General features: G+C 41.2%; 1 protein-coding gene across 5 annotated transcripts; it reads right to left on the reverse strand.

Moving 5' to 3' along the window:
• Positions 1 to 405: 405 nt before the first annotated feature.
• On the reverse strand, positions 406 to 16686 carry rasal1a (RAS protein activator like 1a (GAP1 like)). 5 transcript variants are annotated; one of them, XM_084945502.1, is made up of 21 exons: positions 16280 to 16686; positions 15941 to 15997; positions 14363 to 14476; positions 13946 to 14007; positions 12672 to 12801; positions 12037 to 12118; positions 11744 to 11887; positions 11487 to 11578; positions 10756 to 10873; positions 10414 to 10567; positions 9068 to 9132; positions 7577 to 7689; positions 6776 to 6965; positions 6518 to 6655; positions 5020 to 5164; positions 4221 to 4393; positions 3224 to 3361; positions 2794 to 2929; positions 2329 to 2449; positions 2107 to 2186; positions 406 to 1944 (listed from the first exon to the last, which is right to left on the reverse strand). In XM_084945502.1, exons 1-21 carry the CDS (start codon positions 16342 to 16344, stop codon positions 1796 to 1798), a joined length of 2466 nt encoding a protein of 821 aa, XP_084801628.1. In that variant the 5' UTR covers positions 16345 to 16686; the 3' UTR covers positions 406 to 1795. The 5 variants fall into 5 exon arrangements, with proteins under 5 accessions (XP_084801628.1, XP_084801629.1, XP_084801631.1 ...); XM_084945503.1 differs by having other exon boundaries at positions 2329 to 2443; positions 6776 to 6968; XM_084945505.1 differs by having other exon boundaries at positions 6776 to 6968; positions 13886 to 14007.
• Positions 16687 to 16752: the final 66 nt, after the last annotated feature.

Below are 16752 nucleotides of genomic sequence, written 5' to 3' on the forward strand. Positions count from 1 at the left end.
TAGCATTTAAATAAGGCCGGGAGGTGCATTGCTGGCACGCATATTTTTTTCATGTGGTATAATTTAACATTGCATTCAGATTCTTGTTGGATTGTGAATTCTGTGGTTCTGGTGGGTTGATTAAATTTGAACAAAGGAGTAGAGCGGTAACCATGACACTGGGAGCCTGCTCTGGCATCTATCAGATGTGACGGGGTTTCCTGTAATACCAAAAATGAATCAATGTCTGCTTGAAGTCAGATCCTCCTGCACTTTAATGCTAACCAGGAGACGGACAGACATAAGCCAGCAAAGCAGATTTTTCGAACCATTCCTTCATTTTATGGAAACCAAGTGAGGATCAATGTAAAGAAAAAAAAAGTGTCAGTCTCGTTTTTTTCTGGGCACAAATTTGACACCTTCTCCTTTGATTTCTTCAGCGGAGTTTATTGAATAATACAATTGTGTTCACAGTAACAACCCACTTGGAACAAACCATTATGATGAATTTGCAAAGTAAGGTACAGGCGGGGTTTTTTTTTTCCTTTCTTTTCTTTTTCATAACAAGAGTCCCCATTCAAGAGAACACAATGTTCCACTCCTGCCTACTCTCGTTATGACTCGAGCGGCAGATTAATAAAAGAAAAATGTGGAAAGCTGCAAACACCAACACACTCGTAATAACCATCTCAATACAGGATGCTGAATGTAATGTCTGCCATGTGTTTTAGAGTGTTAAGCTTGAGGGTAAGAAGAATGCCTGATGAGGTCATCTCAGTGATCTCAGATCGGATTTTATTCAACTGAATATTGTTTAATAGATGGACACTGAACACTACTTTCTCTATGGAAAATGATCAAAATTCCCCACATGTGTATTTTTTCTTTAAAACTCCTAAAAGCAGATTTGGCATCTCAAACACATGAAACCAATGCAGTGGCACAAAAATCTCTGAAACTGTCAACTTAGCAAATGGGAGTGTCTCATGATTGTTAATTCCTCTCTTTTTCAAATAAAATTTGTCCATGTATGGATATTATATAATAACCAGGTAAATATTACCCATCTTGGCATTATAAAAATGTGAATTACATCAGAACCCAACATTTACGTTGACTGGCCGTAGCACCAAACCAAAGCGGATGTTTTGTGTAAAGGGACTGAAGCAACAATTAAAATCTGAGTTTTGCTCACTTTACAAGCGGCGTCACACTGTGGAATAACTTATAATGTTATTGTCACTGCTACATTGCGGCCATGGTGATATTTTGCCTCAATAAAAATACAAAGCATTTATAATAATAACAGCAATATCAAAACACCTTACATTCAGGTACTGTAGGTTACACTAAAACAAGCTTTTTGCATATAAATGTGTGACTCGGGTCCTGTACAGTATCTCAAAATATAAAAGCTTCTTTTCACATTTCACAACAAGTGGATGTGGGCCATGCAACAGATTGCTTATTATCTACATAAAAAATATCAAGTCAGATCATGCTTCAAAGTCCCTCCACCCCTCCCCACCCACCTCCTTTTTGTCAAGTATCATAATCTTCCTGCGGTGCTCTTGTCGGTGGCACTCGGAGAATCAAAAAGATTAAAGTGGCAGAATTCCCTCTTGCTCTTTACAGCCAGGAGGAAATGTACTAAAAGGCTGGAAGAGGTGGCACCACGCAGCCAATTTTTTTCTCCATGACAATCAAGAGAGTGGGTTAGCTGATTTTCACTTGTGTTGGTACAGGATGCTGCCCTTCCACTCCCCACCCCTAACCCGCCTTGATGCATTAAAGGCTCCCAGTCCACATGTGAACTCTAGGGATTCATAATAACACTGGTGACGTCCTCCTTTTCTCTGCGCTGGAAGGTAGCGTGAGCCTGCTCCAGGTCCTCTATCACCACCAACAGCCGAGCAGCGATGCCCTGACATGGCTTCATTTGCTGAACAGTGCATTCAGCACCATCTGTGACAGAGAAATATGTAGATAAAAGGATGTTGTTTCTGTAGAATTACTTCCTGGAAATGTCATACCCACATAGAATATAAGGGGATAATAATAATGATAATACAACAATTAAAGCACTTGTACATGTAACTTGATAGAAAAGTTAAAGTTTAGTGTCACCTGGGTGAACGTCCACAGTCGTCTTCTTTTCTTTATTGCACGCTGTCTCATCATCATCCGGCATCTCCAGATATTTGTTCCTGCAGTATCAGAATCATATCACATGATCACACAGTGAAAGTTAAACACTTGACTCATACTAATGTCAAGAAGCAGCACAGCAGTGCTTTACTGTATAGCAACATAGACCTCTAGTGTTCAGGAAAAGAAATGCATACCAACCTGAGTTTGTCTTTGCCCTGCAGAAGCTGCTTGTATATCGTCTGAGTCTCCACGTCGGGATCCAGCGGGTCACTCCAGTCACCAAGTGTCACAGCTGAGTGGGTTCTACTGCAGCCTGCAACTGAGACACAGCTTTTTTTATTCATCTCTGGCACTTTACAGTCTGAACTTCACCCCACTAAATGTAAAATATAATTTTAATGGATGTTTCTACTAGTTTGTATATAATAGTCAATGGAACAGCCTTAGTAACAATCAAACCTGTAGTGTTGGTGCTGAAAAGAATGTAAAATGTTTAATCCCACGTGCAAGGCGGTGAGTAAATAAAATTGATTTGGAGAGCGCATCAAAAACAGCCAGTCAAACCTTAGTAAAGTAGCAAAGGGGAGTTTGCAAGTTTCCTACAAATATTCTGGTGTCTTGGACATAAATCAGTACATCTGGAAGTAATAACAGCAGGATTACCAGCTCGGTCGGCCTGCAGGCAGCAGGTCCACTTGCCACTGCGATGAACCCCTGGGTGAAAAGAGGGCAGCATGCGCTCATTGTAGATGCTGACTTTCCTGATCGCAGACAGCCACTGGTTCAGCTCATTTACATTCTGTTTGGGAAAATTGAAATACGATGAACCATGAAGTTTAATGTCGAACTGAAAAAAGAAAAATCTGCATTTTGAAGGCAATCAGCTGAAAAACCTACAGGGATAAAGCACATCATTGCGACAGAAAACAATATAGATATTTAGTGACTTTTTTCTAGGAGATTAATAAAACTTGTTAAAAATTCAAATCTGTGACTATAGAAAACTGTCAGGGTTTTGTGTTTAAAAAAAAAAGTGACCAACTTAAAAAAAACTCATGCACTGCCTTGGCAACTGGGTGGTGTACAAACGCACCTTGCACTGGATGTACGTGGTGTGCAGCTGTCCGTCGTTGTCCTGGGTGATGACCTGCATTACATTCTGCTGCTGAAAAGCATTTTCATCCACCCTCTCCACGGCGCACACACACTGAATAGGAATTGAAGAGCGCACCTGCAAATCACAGCCCCAATTAGAACAGGTATGCACATGATGGCAATGATGTATCATGCCTTGCCTCAGGCATACTACACAAAGGACTCAGTGAAATAAAGGTGACATCTGATCACTGAGCAAATTAATGAAGAGGTTTCTCATCCTGAAATATTTTACACTCATTAAGCTACGAGGAACGGTACGGCGCAAGGAGGAAGTGAGGATGAGATCATCATGGCAGCAAAGGCTACTTTAAAGTGTAAATCAGCCACTTCCAGTGGGAGCTCATCTCACTGAGACTGGAGTGCTCCAACATGGAGAAAAGGGGCCAGGACATTGTCTCCAGTGTGATTTGCGATGTTCGTATGAATATCCATAGCTTTCAATTAACCCTCGGCTTTATTCCAGTCACACAAAGCAGAGACTGACTCAAAGAGAGGCATTTAGTGACGAGGATGTTCTGCTCCCATCAACCGTCTCCCTCTCTCTGACAGTCTCTGGTTAGAAAATGAGAGGAAATCATTATCACGGGTTAGGCACCACATTGTAATATCAGTAATGATGTTCTCACGAGAAGATCAACACAAATACTTGAAAGCAAAGAAGCAGATGACTAAAATGTTTTCTCTTTGTGCAACACGTGGTGATGAATGCCCTTCATTGGGCACAAATGGGCATATTGTACGTGTATTTTTATCATTACTTTGATTGTTTTTGATTATTTGATCCATCAGTCGTAATAAAACATGATTAAAAAGCAACACTTGACACAGTGGCTGGTTGTCAAAATGAGCAGTAACGTAAATACTCATATGTATTTCACACATGATATGCAGTATGTTGGTAGATTATAAAATTTTGCTGGCACAATACCCACCTGCCAGTCGGGAGTCTTGGCATAAGACAGCGTCTCACTCGTCAACCAGAAGTAGCGTTTCTTAAATGCAAAGCGGGATAACAGTTGGGGTCCTTCTGCTTTGTGTTTGTGGAGAAACCCCTCTTTGACTGTGACTGAAGCCGTGAACACAGCCCTCTGAGGCACTTCAGACGCTGCGCAGAGAAAGCAGAAGACGGACATAAAGGGAAAACTGTTTGTAATCTGTAGCTAATTGCATATTCACCCAGATAGACACAAGGTGGTGCTGTGTCAATAAACTATATAGATTCATTGCTTTAAACTGCACTCTGTTACAGATGGCTCCTCAGTCTTGTTCCATCACCCCATGAGGGATAGAGCTTCAAAGAGGAATAACAAGCATCTGCTTCTGTCCAACAAATTCACCTCGAGGGCATTAAATGTCAAACTGGCCTTTAGGAGAAAAAAGTGGGTGTGATGTGAAGACGGAGGTTGAAACACGATATGTCAGAGGGGGAAGATGTTTCACAACAACAGCCTCACTGACACATGACATTAAGGCAACAGCCAGGACAACAACAGCCCGTGTGGCAGCTTCTCACTTCAGCTCCCTGCCAGCTCATTAACCATGTCATCTCTTTTCCAGACTTCCAACTAGTTATGAATATTTCACTGCAAGGCTACAGTATTGTTTCACCTATATCAGCTGGGAGCTACTACACTGGCAGGTGGCCTGTGGCTGATTAGCTCAACAGCATGACCTCTGGACTTGGCTTTTGATTACACGTTGTAGTGATGTGTTTGGTGGTTACAGTCTTACCAGTGTCATGATCTATGTCAATTAACTTGTCCAGGAAGTCCTTGACAGAAGCCACACTGCGAAGGATGATGGGATGAAGAGGCGCCATCCACTGTTCTTTTCCGTGGCCCAGCTGAAGTCCCAAGTTCCCAACACTTTGTAGTGCCTGGCAACCACAGAGGCACGATATCAACTACAAACTCACATCTTCACCATATCAAATCTCCAGAAAATGACAGAAGTGAGGGAGTGACTGCATATCTAAAAGTCGAAGATCAAAAGGGTCCCTGGGGCCAAGCATGCTGCGAGGCCCTTTGTCCAGCCCACACCTGGCCTAGGGTGAGGAGGAAGTCCCCCTCTACATCCTCTCTGATGCTTGGCTTTGAACCACAGACTGGTTGCAGCACACAGAGGTAAAAATAGCCCGTTCCCTGTCTCTGTAGAGGGCCCATGGCAACAGTTCTTCAGCACCATGGACAGCAACCACAGAAGCCACACGTGGGAGTGGAATGAGGTTTTACTGTTCTTCTAACATCTGGATCTAAGATCCCTGCTTTTAATGATATCAAGAAACATCGACTCAAATTCCAGTTATAACCTGCTAACATGCTCATCTGATCTATTTATGGTTAAAACGGAGCATAATGTGAGAGGGATGTTTTATGGCCATACTCTGTATAGTTGGTGAAAAAAACTTCTTTGAGATTTGCTGTCTGAGTAGAGTAGTTATGAATTTTAAACGGGTTCCTAACAACAGGTGATCTAGTGGCATTACTGCAGATTATTAGCACCTTTCAAATAATTAACATTTTTATTAGCGTCAAAAAAATGAATACAGAGTTAGTTCTGTGAGAACAGACTCAAACAATCCCAGCAGATCAGCTAATCTAAATTCCAGCTCACATCAGCTCAGCTGTTTCCCTTTCCGTACATCCTACTGGCAAATCTCATACTCTTTTCAAAATTCTTCAGTCTACCAACTCCTTCATTTGAAGCTAAAGATGCTACTTCCATATCATCCTGTCCTCACTGATCCCTGCTCTGTTCCCTAAGGGCATCTTGCTGCTGCCCTCACTGTCTTTAGACTTTCCATGTGAACGTATGAAAGGATGGTGAGGTCTCAGACCACAGCAGAGACATAAAAATGACTGGAGATGGAATATCAATCTTATTTTGCTGATTATGGCAGAACTTAAAATAAGGCACACGCAGACCTACAGTGTTACATAATTACCAAACAAAGTGAGAAAAGCAAGGAGTGCCTCAGTGCGCTCTCTCTGTTGACGTTACACAAACACCGTGTGTTTGTGTTACATCGTATTCCTGCTCCATGTTTTATTTGTTTTACATCCACAACATTAAAATCCATCTCCTCACACAGATGGCCTGTTGCATCACGCTCAAGGCTTCCAACACTTTACTGTTTATTTTGTGTTTTGTTTTGGGGAGTGCATAAGTCTGAACATGGATAAATGATTCACAGCAGAGTCTATGTGCATGTCTGTGTTCTGAATCATACCTTGGCTAGTAGTAACAGTGTTCTGCTTGTACGCGTGTCAGCATGCTGGTCTCTCAGCTGAAACAGCTTAGGTGTGAGGATTGCAGGAGCAAAAAAACGCAGGAAAAAGAATCCACTGATGGCCAGGTACTTCACATCCTGTAAAAATGAAGACGAGTCACTGAACGGTGACAGGCTGCCTCGGGATAAGCTGCAGGTGAAAATAACCACAAATACACTGACACGCTTTCCTCTCTGTGTGTTTTGCTTCACACTAACCTCATTCTCAGGTTCGGTAAATTGCTCCTCCACTCTCTTGTGCAGCTGTTTGAAGGCCACTCTCATTACAGGAGGACACTGATCGACTGAGCTCACGATTGATTCGATGATGCTGGTCAAATAGCTCTGCAGCATCTCCACGCTGCTGTCCCGCACCTCTGCCTCTGACACTGCACCCTTGAATGAAATCCTTCTTCAGAGACAAAGAAAGATGCTATAAACAAATGAATCCCTGAGATCTGCAGAGTAAACGCAATGCAAACAGGAGCTATCCAAGACAGGCTTTTATCTGTTCTGTAACACAGTTTATAAAAGGACTGATAACATTTCTGTTCTTCATTATCTCGTTACATATGAGACCATGTTACTACAGAGGAATCCAAACAATGACTGCCGTATTGACAATATCTAAACACATAAACTGAGATAATTTAAGGGGACGAGATAAGATAGTAGGTTAGAGCTACTGCATACATGGAGAACGTTAGATCCTGGATCTCCCCCCATGTCAGAGATAGATATCTCAGGGGGCTCATGGCAGTTGCCAAGCAACAGCCATTCCCATTTTACTTTTTTTTCATTTCCTCACATTCATGTCTTTCTCTCAGGGGTGAAGTGTAAAGGAAGTGGGCAGTCTCCTGTGGCAGCTTTTCCATTTTAACACATCATTTGCGAACAGCACGCCTGAGCGTACAACCCACAAATCCCCTCTTGTCAATTGTAGCAGTCCTACTCTATTACCAGGTCCGAGTATGACTATAGAATTGTGATCCAACAAGATATGTTTTAGGTCCGATTTACCTTGTGCGGTTCAGGTCGATCTTACATGGGTCAAGTTCAATGTACTTTTTCTCATCAAAGATGCGGTTGATGATGGGCTTCAACACCTCATGCAGATACAGCATGCCAACAGCCTGATAGCAAAACAATATCATATGTTGAAGACATCTGTTAAGGTCACTGTTATTTGTTTTGCTTTTCTTGATCTGTTCCCATGCGTCTTTTGTGTGTCCCTCCCTGTCTGCTTCCTCAGTTTATCTGTTTGTTTTCCATGTCCCTCTTTCCGTTTATGGTTGTTTTGTTTTGAAGGTTATTTTCTCATGTGGTGTTGTTCCCTGGTATGAGTTTAGCTTGTGGTTGCGGTCAAACAGACAACAAATTCCCTCTTATGTCTTTTGATGACACTTTCCCTTGATAGGAAACATCCAGAGGGTCAAGGAAAAACGCTAAGAAGAATTCACAAAAAGGAAAACAGGATTGTTGTCCACAGGGAATCTAACTTGCACAAGACTAGTTAAAAATGTGACAAGGTGACAATTTTATATTAACGGTGTATATATCCTTGTGAAAAATATCACTTGATTACCAAGAACAGCTTTCCAGCACACAGTGAAGTGTTTGTATCAAGAAATGCCACTCATCTCGTCCTGTTGAAGAATTAACCCTTTAATAGGGCTTTTTAGCACCTCTCATGTTAGATGAATTGATAAGACTAAATGCTAAGACCAAAAATGGGGACATACGCAATGCAAGCCTTCACTTCAATTAGTTAAATGCATATAAAAAACCTTATTTATAGAGCAAGTTTCTAAAATTAGGTTTCAAAGCACTTCATACAATGAGTATCAGTGAAGTGATCGCATGTATGAAAAATTTAAACCGAGCAGCATGTGATGTGTCAGTATGTTGATCATTTGCTTTGAATTGAGGGGCAGCATTATGTCTTTTCATTTCATAAGGGATGGTAAATGTGCATCCTTTTCTAAAGGTGGTAATAAGGGAAGCACTGAAGCAGCTTTCCTTAACATTTAAAGAATTTAACTACGTCCTATTATGACTCTAGACACTTCTGGGTCACTTCACTCAGTTGGGAAACTTCCTAAGCAAAATTGGCTCAGTCAGCTTGTCAAGCTAACCACCTCCTGTCCTGCATCTCTCCTTGCCTCTGTCTGTTTCTTGTCCTCTTTTGGATCATTGGTGTTTTTTTACTCCTTTTTGTAGCAATCTTGAAACACACTTTCTGTTGTACTTAATTTGGATTGATCCTGCCCTACCTAGCAGCCTGTTATGTCGACATACTCATTGATACATTAAAGTTACCTTTGCATTTGTCATGCATCACATGCTACACATGCCTTTTTGTTCTTACACTTGACAGCTTGCCTTGTTTTATCTAAATCTGCATAATTCAGAGAGTAAATATCAGGCACATCATGCTTTCCCTCAGAGCAGGGACCGAAAAACTGCAGGAACTATAATAATAATAATAATTTTTTTTAAAACTTAGCTCACCTTCATGAACTGTTCCATGGCTTTGGAGGCAAGTGAGTTTGATCGAAATAAGGTGTTAGGATCAGCTATAAGAGCAGAAGGAAAAAAAAATAGTATTAGCAAAATATCTTACATATGAGCGAAATTAGTGGGCATAAAAAGATTTTCCTTAATCTGAATCAAGTGAAACAAAGCAACAGTTTTCAATTAAAGAATTAAAGCTCAACATCCACCACAACAATTTATTGCTCTTTTCCTGTCATCTATCTATTGTTGTGCCTAAAAACACCTTTTATATGATGTATGACAGTGGGAATGGTGGGAAGGATCTTATTACTGCATCCAATAGCTCCCAATCAATTTAATAAAGTGTCACATAGACCCTCATCGGGCGCTTAATTATACTTGATGAAAAAGAAAAATTTAAGATTGAAACACTGCTTCCTTAGAGTGGAAGCTTTTCATATAGCCTGTGGAGCATTTGTTTGCTCCACCCTCATTTCACCTTTTTCTCTGGGCTCATTTATACATTTCTTAAGTATCTATGCTTTCTATTTAGTCTGGCGCAAGTCTATCAATCAAGAACAAATAGTCCAGAGTCACAAGTGAGGGCAGACTGACCTTGCCTCAATGTCATGTTAGTCATGCGGTGACACTAAAATATCCATAGTAACGGGACTGGGTTGCCAGGTAAATTATTTGGATGTAAGGAGAAGGGCGGGTTTTTCACTGCTGCCCAGCAGGTGTACTGTACGTTTTTGTGCCGTGTGCCTAACTTTAATGTCTGGGTGCTCACACAATGCATTCCTGATCAAGCAGTTACCATTTGGATCACGTGGAGTTGCTATGGAAACTTAGGCACTATGCTTATTAGCAGAAACTACACCAACAGAAACCAAAGACCAGAGCTCAGTGTGAATTATCATGGGGATATGGTGCGGAGGCAAAAACATGACTAATCCAGACCAGAGAACAGCCAAGGGAAGACTGTTGGGTGAGTAAATAATTGGCACTGGGGTAGTAAATATAGTGTTGGGAGGCTTTTACTGCCCACACACATACCATAGCTGCAGTGTTCAGAGACCTTAATGTCAATTCAGCAGCAGCAGCCCTCAGAGGGTCTCTGGAGAGTGGAGCAATAACAGCAAACTGGCATGTCCCAAAGTCTGACTAATATAAATACTGACTAACAGAGATAAACTTAGATCCTACACTGTATATTCAAAATGCAGCCACAGTTATTACATGTAATTAAGAGCACAAATACACATAAATTCTGAGTAAATTTAGACACTTGCAAGATGGAGGACATGAAATCAAAACCTTTAAAAACGGTTTAAAGTTTGCACTTTTTCGCTTCGTCTTACTGGTGTGGTTGACCTCCCGGGTGTTAAGGTAGTCCAGGAAGGGTACCACCAGTCCTTGTCCCAGGTAGATTTTCACCAAAGTCATTGCCACGTCCTGTCTGCTCTCAACTGTGGTGACCTCCTCCAGCATAGTCAGAGCGCTGCTATCCTCCACCTGTTGAGAAGAAGAGAACTCGGGTCACGGGTCAAGAATTTTGGCGCAACTTGGAAGCCGGACAGATGAAGCAGATGAGGTCTAACTGCAGATGGAAGAAGTAATGCATACAGCAGTCCTTTGACATGGCGAGTGACTGAGTGGTCAACAAATTAATATCAGCATTGAAGAGGAGCTGTCATGCTGACCTCTGTAGGGGAGATTACCGACTCAACCAGAAGGTCGATGAGAGGCTGATAGTACATGGATGGCAAGATCTGATCCTCCACCAGACGCACCTTGAGACGGAGTGCTCCCAGCTTGCCACTAAAAACAAAGGAAAGTATCACAGCACAGATTTTCAGCTAACACAATAATAGTCTGGGTCTGGTTAGACATTTACATAAACTCTTTTTTGTTTTTTTGTTAAAGGAGTCAGCGGTTGATTGGAAAATGCAGTTTAGATAAGAAATAAAGCTTAGAGTACACTCGTAAAAACAACCGCTAAATCATCCTGCCCCTGGCAAGGACATTTTCTAAACACATGGCTCACCGCGTTTGGGGGAAAATGACGCACCGCTTGGTCACAGTCCTCTCTAAATCAACAGTGGACTGGAGTGCAAAAACTCCTTACAAGAGTGAGTCATTTCCTAATGAACCTGAGAAATTCCCTTTACTTTACAGTTCACTCAGCCCGCTCGCTCTAAAATTATCTCGGGGTGCAGATGCCGTCAACGCGCTGGCTATACATCCGTGATTGTGCATTTAAGTGCTCGAAAGAGAGCCAGGAGGAAAATAAAAGCTTCTCTTGGGAACATTTAAGAAAAGATGTGATGATTGCTACGACAATTTCAGTCTTGATGGTTTCCGAAAGGAAAGGCCTCTCTCTAAAGATGCATAGTTACCACATTGTACAAAGAAGCACACCCATAATCCTCACCCAGCATCAACCTCATTGTTTCCCAAGGGCAGTAAACGAAACCAGCCCTCTAACTGAGGTGTCTTGTGCAAACAAGCAAAAGGGATTTCCACCTGTGGAAAAGAAACAGAAAGCAAGAACACAATATCAACAAGAAGAAGTAAAAGCCTTTATTTTATAGCAAGGAACACTGTACTCAATTATAAAACCTTTTTTAAGCTGCTCATGACCTGAATTTTAATACATATGAAAAATGATTAGAATTATGGGAACCTCACCTTTCCCAGAAAGTCATTCTTGCCCACCATGTCCCAGTCCCAGACCTGTACAGTAACAGTCCCCTCCTCCTCACGCAGCTCCTCTGGATCCAGCTCCAGCTCTAACGTCTCACCCCAGTGAGGAAAACGGGTCTTCTTGATTATCTAAAAATCCAGCATTAAGAAATTGAAAGAAATCAAAAGATCAGCCTAATCTTTAACATTTAACCTTTAAATGACAAACAGTAAGGCAACCATCAATCAGACTTCAGTGCAACCCACATAACCCACTCATGCATGCAGACAGAGCTCACCGAGGTCTCTGCACTATGGTTGTTGAAAATAACTCTTGTGAAGGGATCAGAGGTTCCAGAAATGTCTCTTGGAGCCAAGTCTCTGCGGGTATCACCACACCAAAGGACAAGAGAAATCATTAATCCGCCAAAATGCTCCGCTAACTCTTATTATCTGTTCTGCAAGTTAAATTAGTGTGCTTTAGCGAGGAAAGAAAGCTGAATCTCTACTTCTTACTCAACCTTTTTCTTTCAAACTCAATTCACACTCATCAGAGCACATTTGAATAACACAGTGTCAAGTCCTGATTGACAAGCTCATTAGTGCCCTGCCTGAGAAGGAAAGATTGTAGCCTGGGACACACAGATGGGGCAGTGAGCGGTGTGACAGTGGCGGTGTGACTCAGAAGGGAGTGTGGAGGCCTGCGGGGTGATGGTGATAAGAGTTCAGCTCAAAAGACACTGATATACTGCCAGAGCTCAACTACAAGGAGCTCAGCTACACAAACGTGACCACGTTTGAAGTGATAATACGGTGGCTCTATCACACTCTCACATGGCAGATTCTGAAATGTTCGAGCCACTATTGTCCGTGACCGTTTTTAAGTGAAATCGCCTTCCTGACATTTTCTCGGCAGCGCAGGATTTCATTTTACCTGGCTTCAATGACTTGACACCGCAGACTGATCTTCTCCGTATCTTTAAGCAGCTCCAGACCCAGATGGATCTCTCCTTGGACTTCTTCATCAGGGTCAACCTTTGTGAGATTTAGCCAGCAGTCTAGCCCTGGCCGTAAAGCACAAAAAGAGATTAATCTCTAAACCATTAAACACTGAGAGGAGCTGAGAGATTAGAACTTCGAAAGTCATATTGAAAAGAAATCATATTCATTTTCCAATTAGCTGTAAAATATCCATTGATGAACTGGCAAATAATTCCTGGACTAATGTACTTTGAATATTATGAGTATTTTTCAGGATCGAACTAACAGTTTGAAGACCTTATTTTTAACTTTAGGAAGATACAGTTGCTTATTTTTGTTCTTTCTGACAACTAACTGGTCATTATTCTGTTTGATTAAGTACACAAATAAAACTAATTAGTGCAAAAACATCTACAGTTTGTACAACTGCAAGGCAGGAACAGTAAAAAATAAAAAAAATAAACAAAAATACCACACAGTCGATGATTGCCTGGACAACATGCACACTGTGTGATGCTGTTAAGATTCTACTTTTGTCTTTCAGAAAATGAAAGAAAAGGTACAATATCAAGGCCGGGCTGTGAGAGAAATCCTGTGAGGGAGTAAAATGACTCAGTACCACAATGCGGCAATGAATCACAGGACTGAGGCCGATGCCAGGTGGCCTTCGGAGGAGAATCATCAATATGCAGCAAACATACCCTTTTAAACTCTTCAAGTAATCTAATAACGCTACGACACAAAGACACACGATTTGTCAGCCCCATATGTCTGGCTGAAAGTGCGTTCATTCCAAAACTGACCTACCTACTTTTAATCCGGGAATGTTTCTTAAAACTGTGCACCACTTTTCAGTGAATACTCAGGTAATTTTCATTAGAAGCAATTCTCAGTTTCAGAAATTTGTGTCTCCATTTTCTGATTTTCCATTAAATCCCAGTTTTAAATTATTAGCAAACACAGCATTCTCTGCTTTATCTAGTTTTTACATATTGTCCCAAATTTCTGGAAGCCCTGCAAATATTGTGAGTGATGTGCATAAATTAATTTAAAGGTTTGAGAGAAGCTAAGAAACATTCCCACCCTAAAAAAAAAAAAAAAAAAAAAGCATGGCTCCTCAATCACTTGGACTTTTGAATCCATCACAGGATTCTTTGTGTGTTTAACCTCTGAGCTCTGGCCATGCAGTCATCCAGTTATAGACTAGTGCTGAATGTTTAGCCATGCCTTTAGCTTGAGCTCCAATGGCTTCTTTGGTCAGCGTAATCTTTCCAATAACATCATCGTGCCTGTAGAAAGGGATACAAACGAGAGAGAGAGACTGTGAGACAGAAGCTACTGAGAATCAGATCAAAGTTTTTGAGTTTTTGAGTGAAATGATTAGCGCTGGCCATCATGTGAAGAGGAGAAAAAAAACAACCTTTAATCACTCAATCTGGGCGACCATCTGCCTGATGATGTTTGTTTATTCAAAGCTTAGAGTTCTTTCCCAAAACATTAAAAAGCTTTGCATGAGTTTCCACACAAATATATCAACTCATGGCAAGTTAAGCAAACACAGAGGACTACAAATACACGACCAGGGTCCAGCAGTTAAGAGTAAATATGGAATAGTTTTGAAAGTGCTTTGGTTGCGGGCATTACCCAATTGTGTCCTCATCCATAACGTGAAAAGAGAGCGAATGAAACCCCATTGGGAGATGCAACGTGTATTCTTCACCCCAGAAAGGATTAAGGTTCTTCCACACTGTGGCCGTCCTGAAAAGAGAAGTTTACCATGCTTACTATCAGCAGCCCTGGAGCAGACACATATCACATTAATGTGCGCAAAAACAGAAACGTGCAAGATTCTTTCTTTGTTTCCATTTATATAGATGTTAATTTTGTGATATGCACTAAATATAAATATTAAAATGGGAGAATCGCCCTCTCCTCAAACTATTCTTAACTTAGTGATGTACAGTTATTGTTAAAGAGTCAGGTGTGATAAAAAAAAGGTTAGAAAATCCAGCTGTTTCAAAATGATAGCAAGCTATAAGATTCTTGGATTTTTGAAAAGGTCATCTAAGGATTCTGTTGAAGCCAAAAACAAACACTTAAAATGGTCAGATCTGTGCAGCAGCCACAGTTTGACTCTGACCTGAGGCCCTTTGCTGCCCGTCTTCCTGCTTTCCTGTCCACTCTGCAATCCAATAAAGGCAAAAAAAAGCCTTAAAAATCCTGCTTGTTTTTTTTAATGGTCAGATTCATAATTTTGTGTGTTTATTCTTATCACTAGTTATGTTTTTGAATCCTGATTTTTGTAATTTTGCAATTAGGCAAGATTTTGCAGGATGTGCTTTGAAATGAACGTCCTTTGATCTACTTGTTTTTTAAAGGCATTTCTGGGGAAAAGTTTGATTTATTTTTTAATAAAAACAAGCAAATTGCTAGCTTTTTGAGAAATACTTTTGAATCAAAACCATTCATACATCATCCTGCCAAAATGGCCTAACCCTTCATTATTACCACCAACTTTTCTCTAGTGTACCAAAATCTAGCAGCTGCATCATTTATGAACATTACACTCAGAGGACTCAGTTGGCCAGTAACACTACAAGTGCAACATAATTAGTGTGAGCATCTTCAGTGAATCATTGTGCTGTTTTTTCCCTCACCACCCCAGATGGAACAATACCCACTAAATTCACCCCGTGTTCTTGTGAAAGTCCACAGCAAAGCAGTTTCTCTAAAGAAATTTGCTTTGCAAAGCAAACAATCCTGCAGTTTACTACAGCTCTTTCTAAAACTACCATCTTCTGTCTGAACAGCTTGGAGGTTGAAATCATGTGCATGTCTTCACCCAATCTGAAACCACCTCTGAAATGGTGTATTCTGCTCCGAGCTCCCAGCATTCACCTGGCTTACACTGGGTGCTCACTGCAATAATTGATGCACCCTCTCCATGGTTACCTGTGGGTGTTTTAAAGGCCAGACCAGTATCAGGTTCTCTGTGATGGAAGGACCACGCTGTGGGTACCACAGCACTGATCACACGCACTCCACCCTGGTTTACATGTGCACAGTAGCGGGAGCACAGCCAGAAACTAATGTAAATATATGAAGTGTGATGACTCAGATCGCAGCATATAGATAGGAACATCATCCAGCTGCAGGTCTGGATAAAACACAGTTAATTTACGTTTATCGTGCACATCTTAATAAAAATCAGAGAGAACTCACCTGGCCACAACTTCATTGTCAACTTTTACAATGCAGTATGGATCACTGGTTCCGGAGCTTAACGTGACAAAGAAAAAAAATTACAGAATGAGACAAAGCATAGCCAGTTTACCTGGGGGTAAGCTTAATTTAATCTTCCCTCGTCTTTAATTATACTCAGGTCAATTTGACTATCTCTACTCTAATTCAATTAGCTAATTTACAGAAAAGAGCGCACCAGAAATGGCTGTATGACATTTTTTTCTGATTTGACAAATAGCAAAGAAACAATGCAGATGCTGTGTATATTTTAGTAGATAAGACCTGAGCACAGAAGCATGCCATTCAGAAATTACTTACACGTCTTTGGCCGGGAGGTTTCTGCCCTCGACAATTCGAAAATAAAGAGATGTGTTTTTGGCCATGTTAATCGTATGAACCACTAATCCAGTTTCTCCTGTGCTCCCATACGCGCTGTTATAAACAGTGCTCTTCCCCTCCGCAAGAGAGTTTTCTTCGTTTCATGACACCTTCAGCTCGTGACGGCGCACTGCCCACCAAGCAGCGCGCGACACAGGCGCGCCTCGAGTCCAGCCAGCTGAGGTTAAACGTCACGGGTCACGGCGTGTGCACCCCAGCTGGGGATTTAAGCTCTTATTTTACATTAGGTGTTCAATATGAATAAACGTAATCGAAAGAATTGCATTTAAAAAATAATCTTCATATGGGACATAGCGTATAGTCTTTAACTGACATCATTGTATTTATGTACTCAGTCATGTTAATTTGTCATGGTCTGAAATGTATTATCATATCTGATAAGTAGCCTATAA

This window comes from Perissodus microlepis, chromosome 12 (genome assembly GCF_051167445.1).
Source record: "Perissodus microlepis isolate ML-2025 ecotype Zambia chromosome 12, ASM5116744v1, whole genome shotgun sequence".
NCBI lineage: Eukaryota > Metazoa > Chordata > Actinopteri > Cichliformes > Cichlidae > Perissodus > Perissodus microlepis.

Coding starts and splice junctions, on each gene's coding strand:
- rasal1a (XM_084945505.1), bottom strand. CDS start 16,344: ATGGCCAAAAACACATCTCTTTATTTTCGAATTGTCGAGGGCAGAAAC. Junction 11,888..12,036: donor ACCATAGTGCAGAGACCTCG/GTGAGCTCTGTC, acceptor CTGGATTTTTAG/ATAATCAAGAAGACCCGTTT. Junction 5,165..6,517: donor CACTGTTACTACTAGCCAAG/GTATGATTCAGA, acceptor TGTGGTTGCCAG/GCACTACAAAGTGTTGGGAA.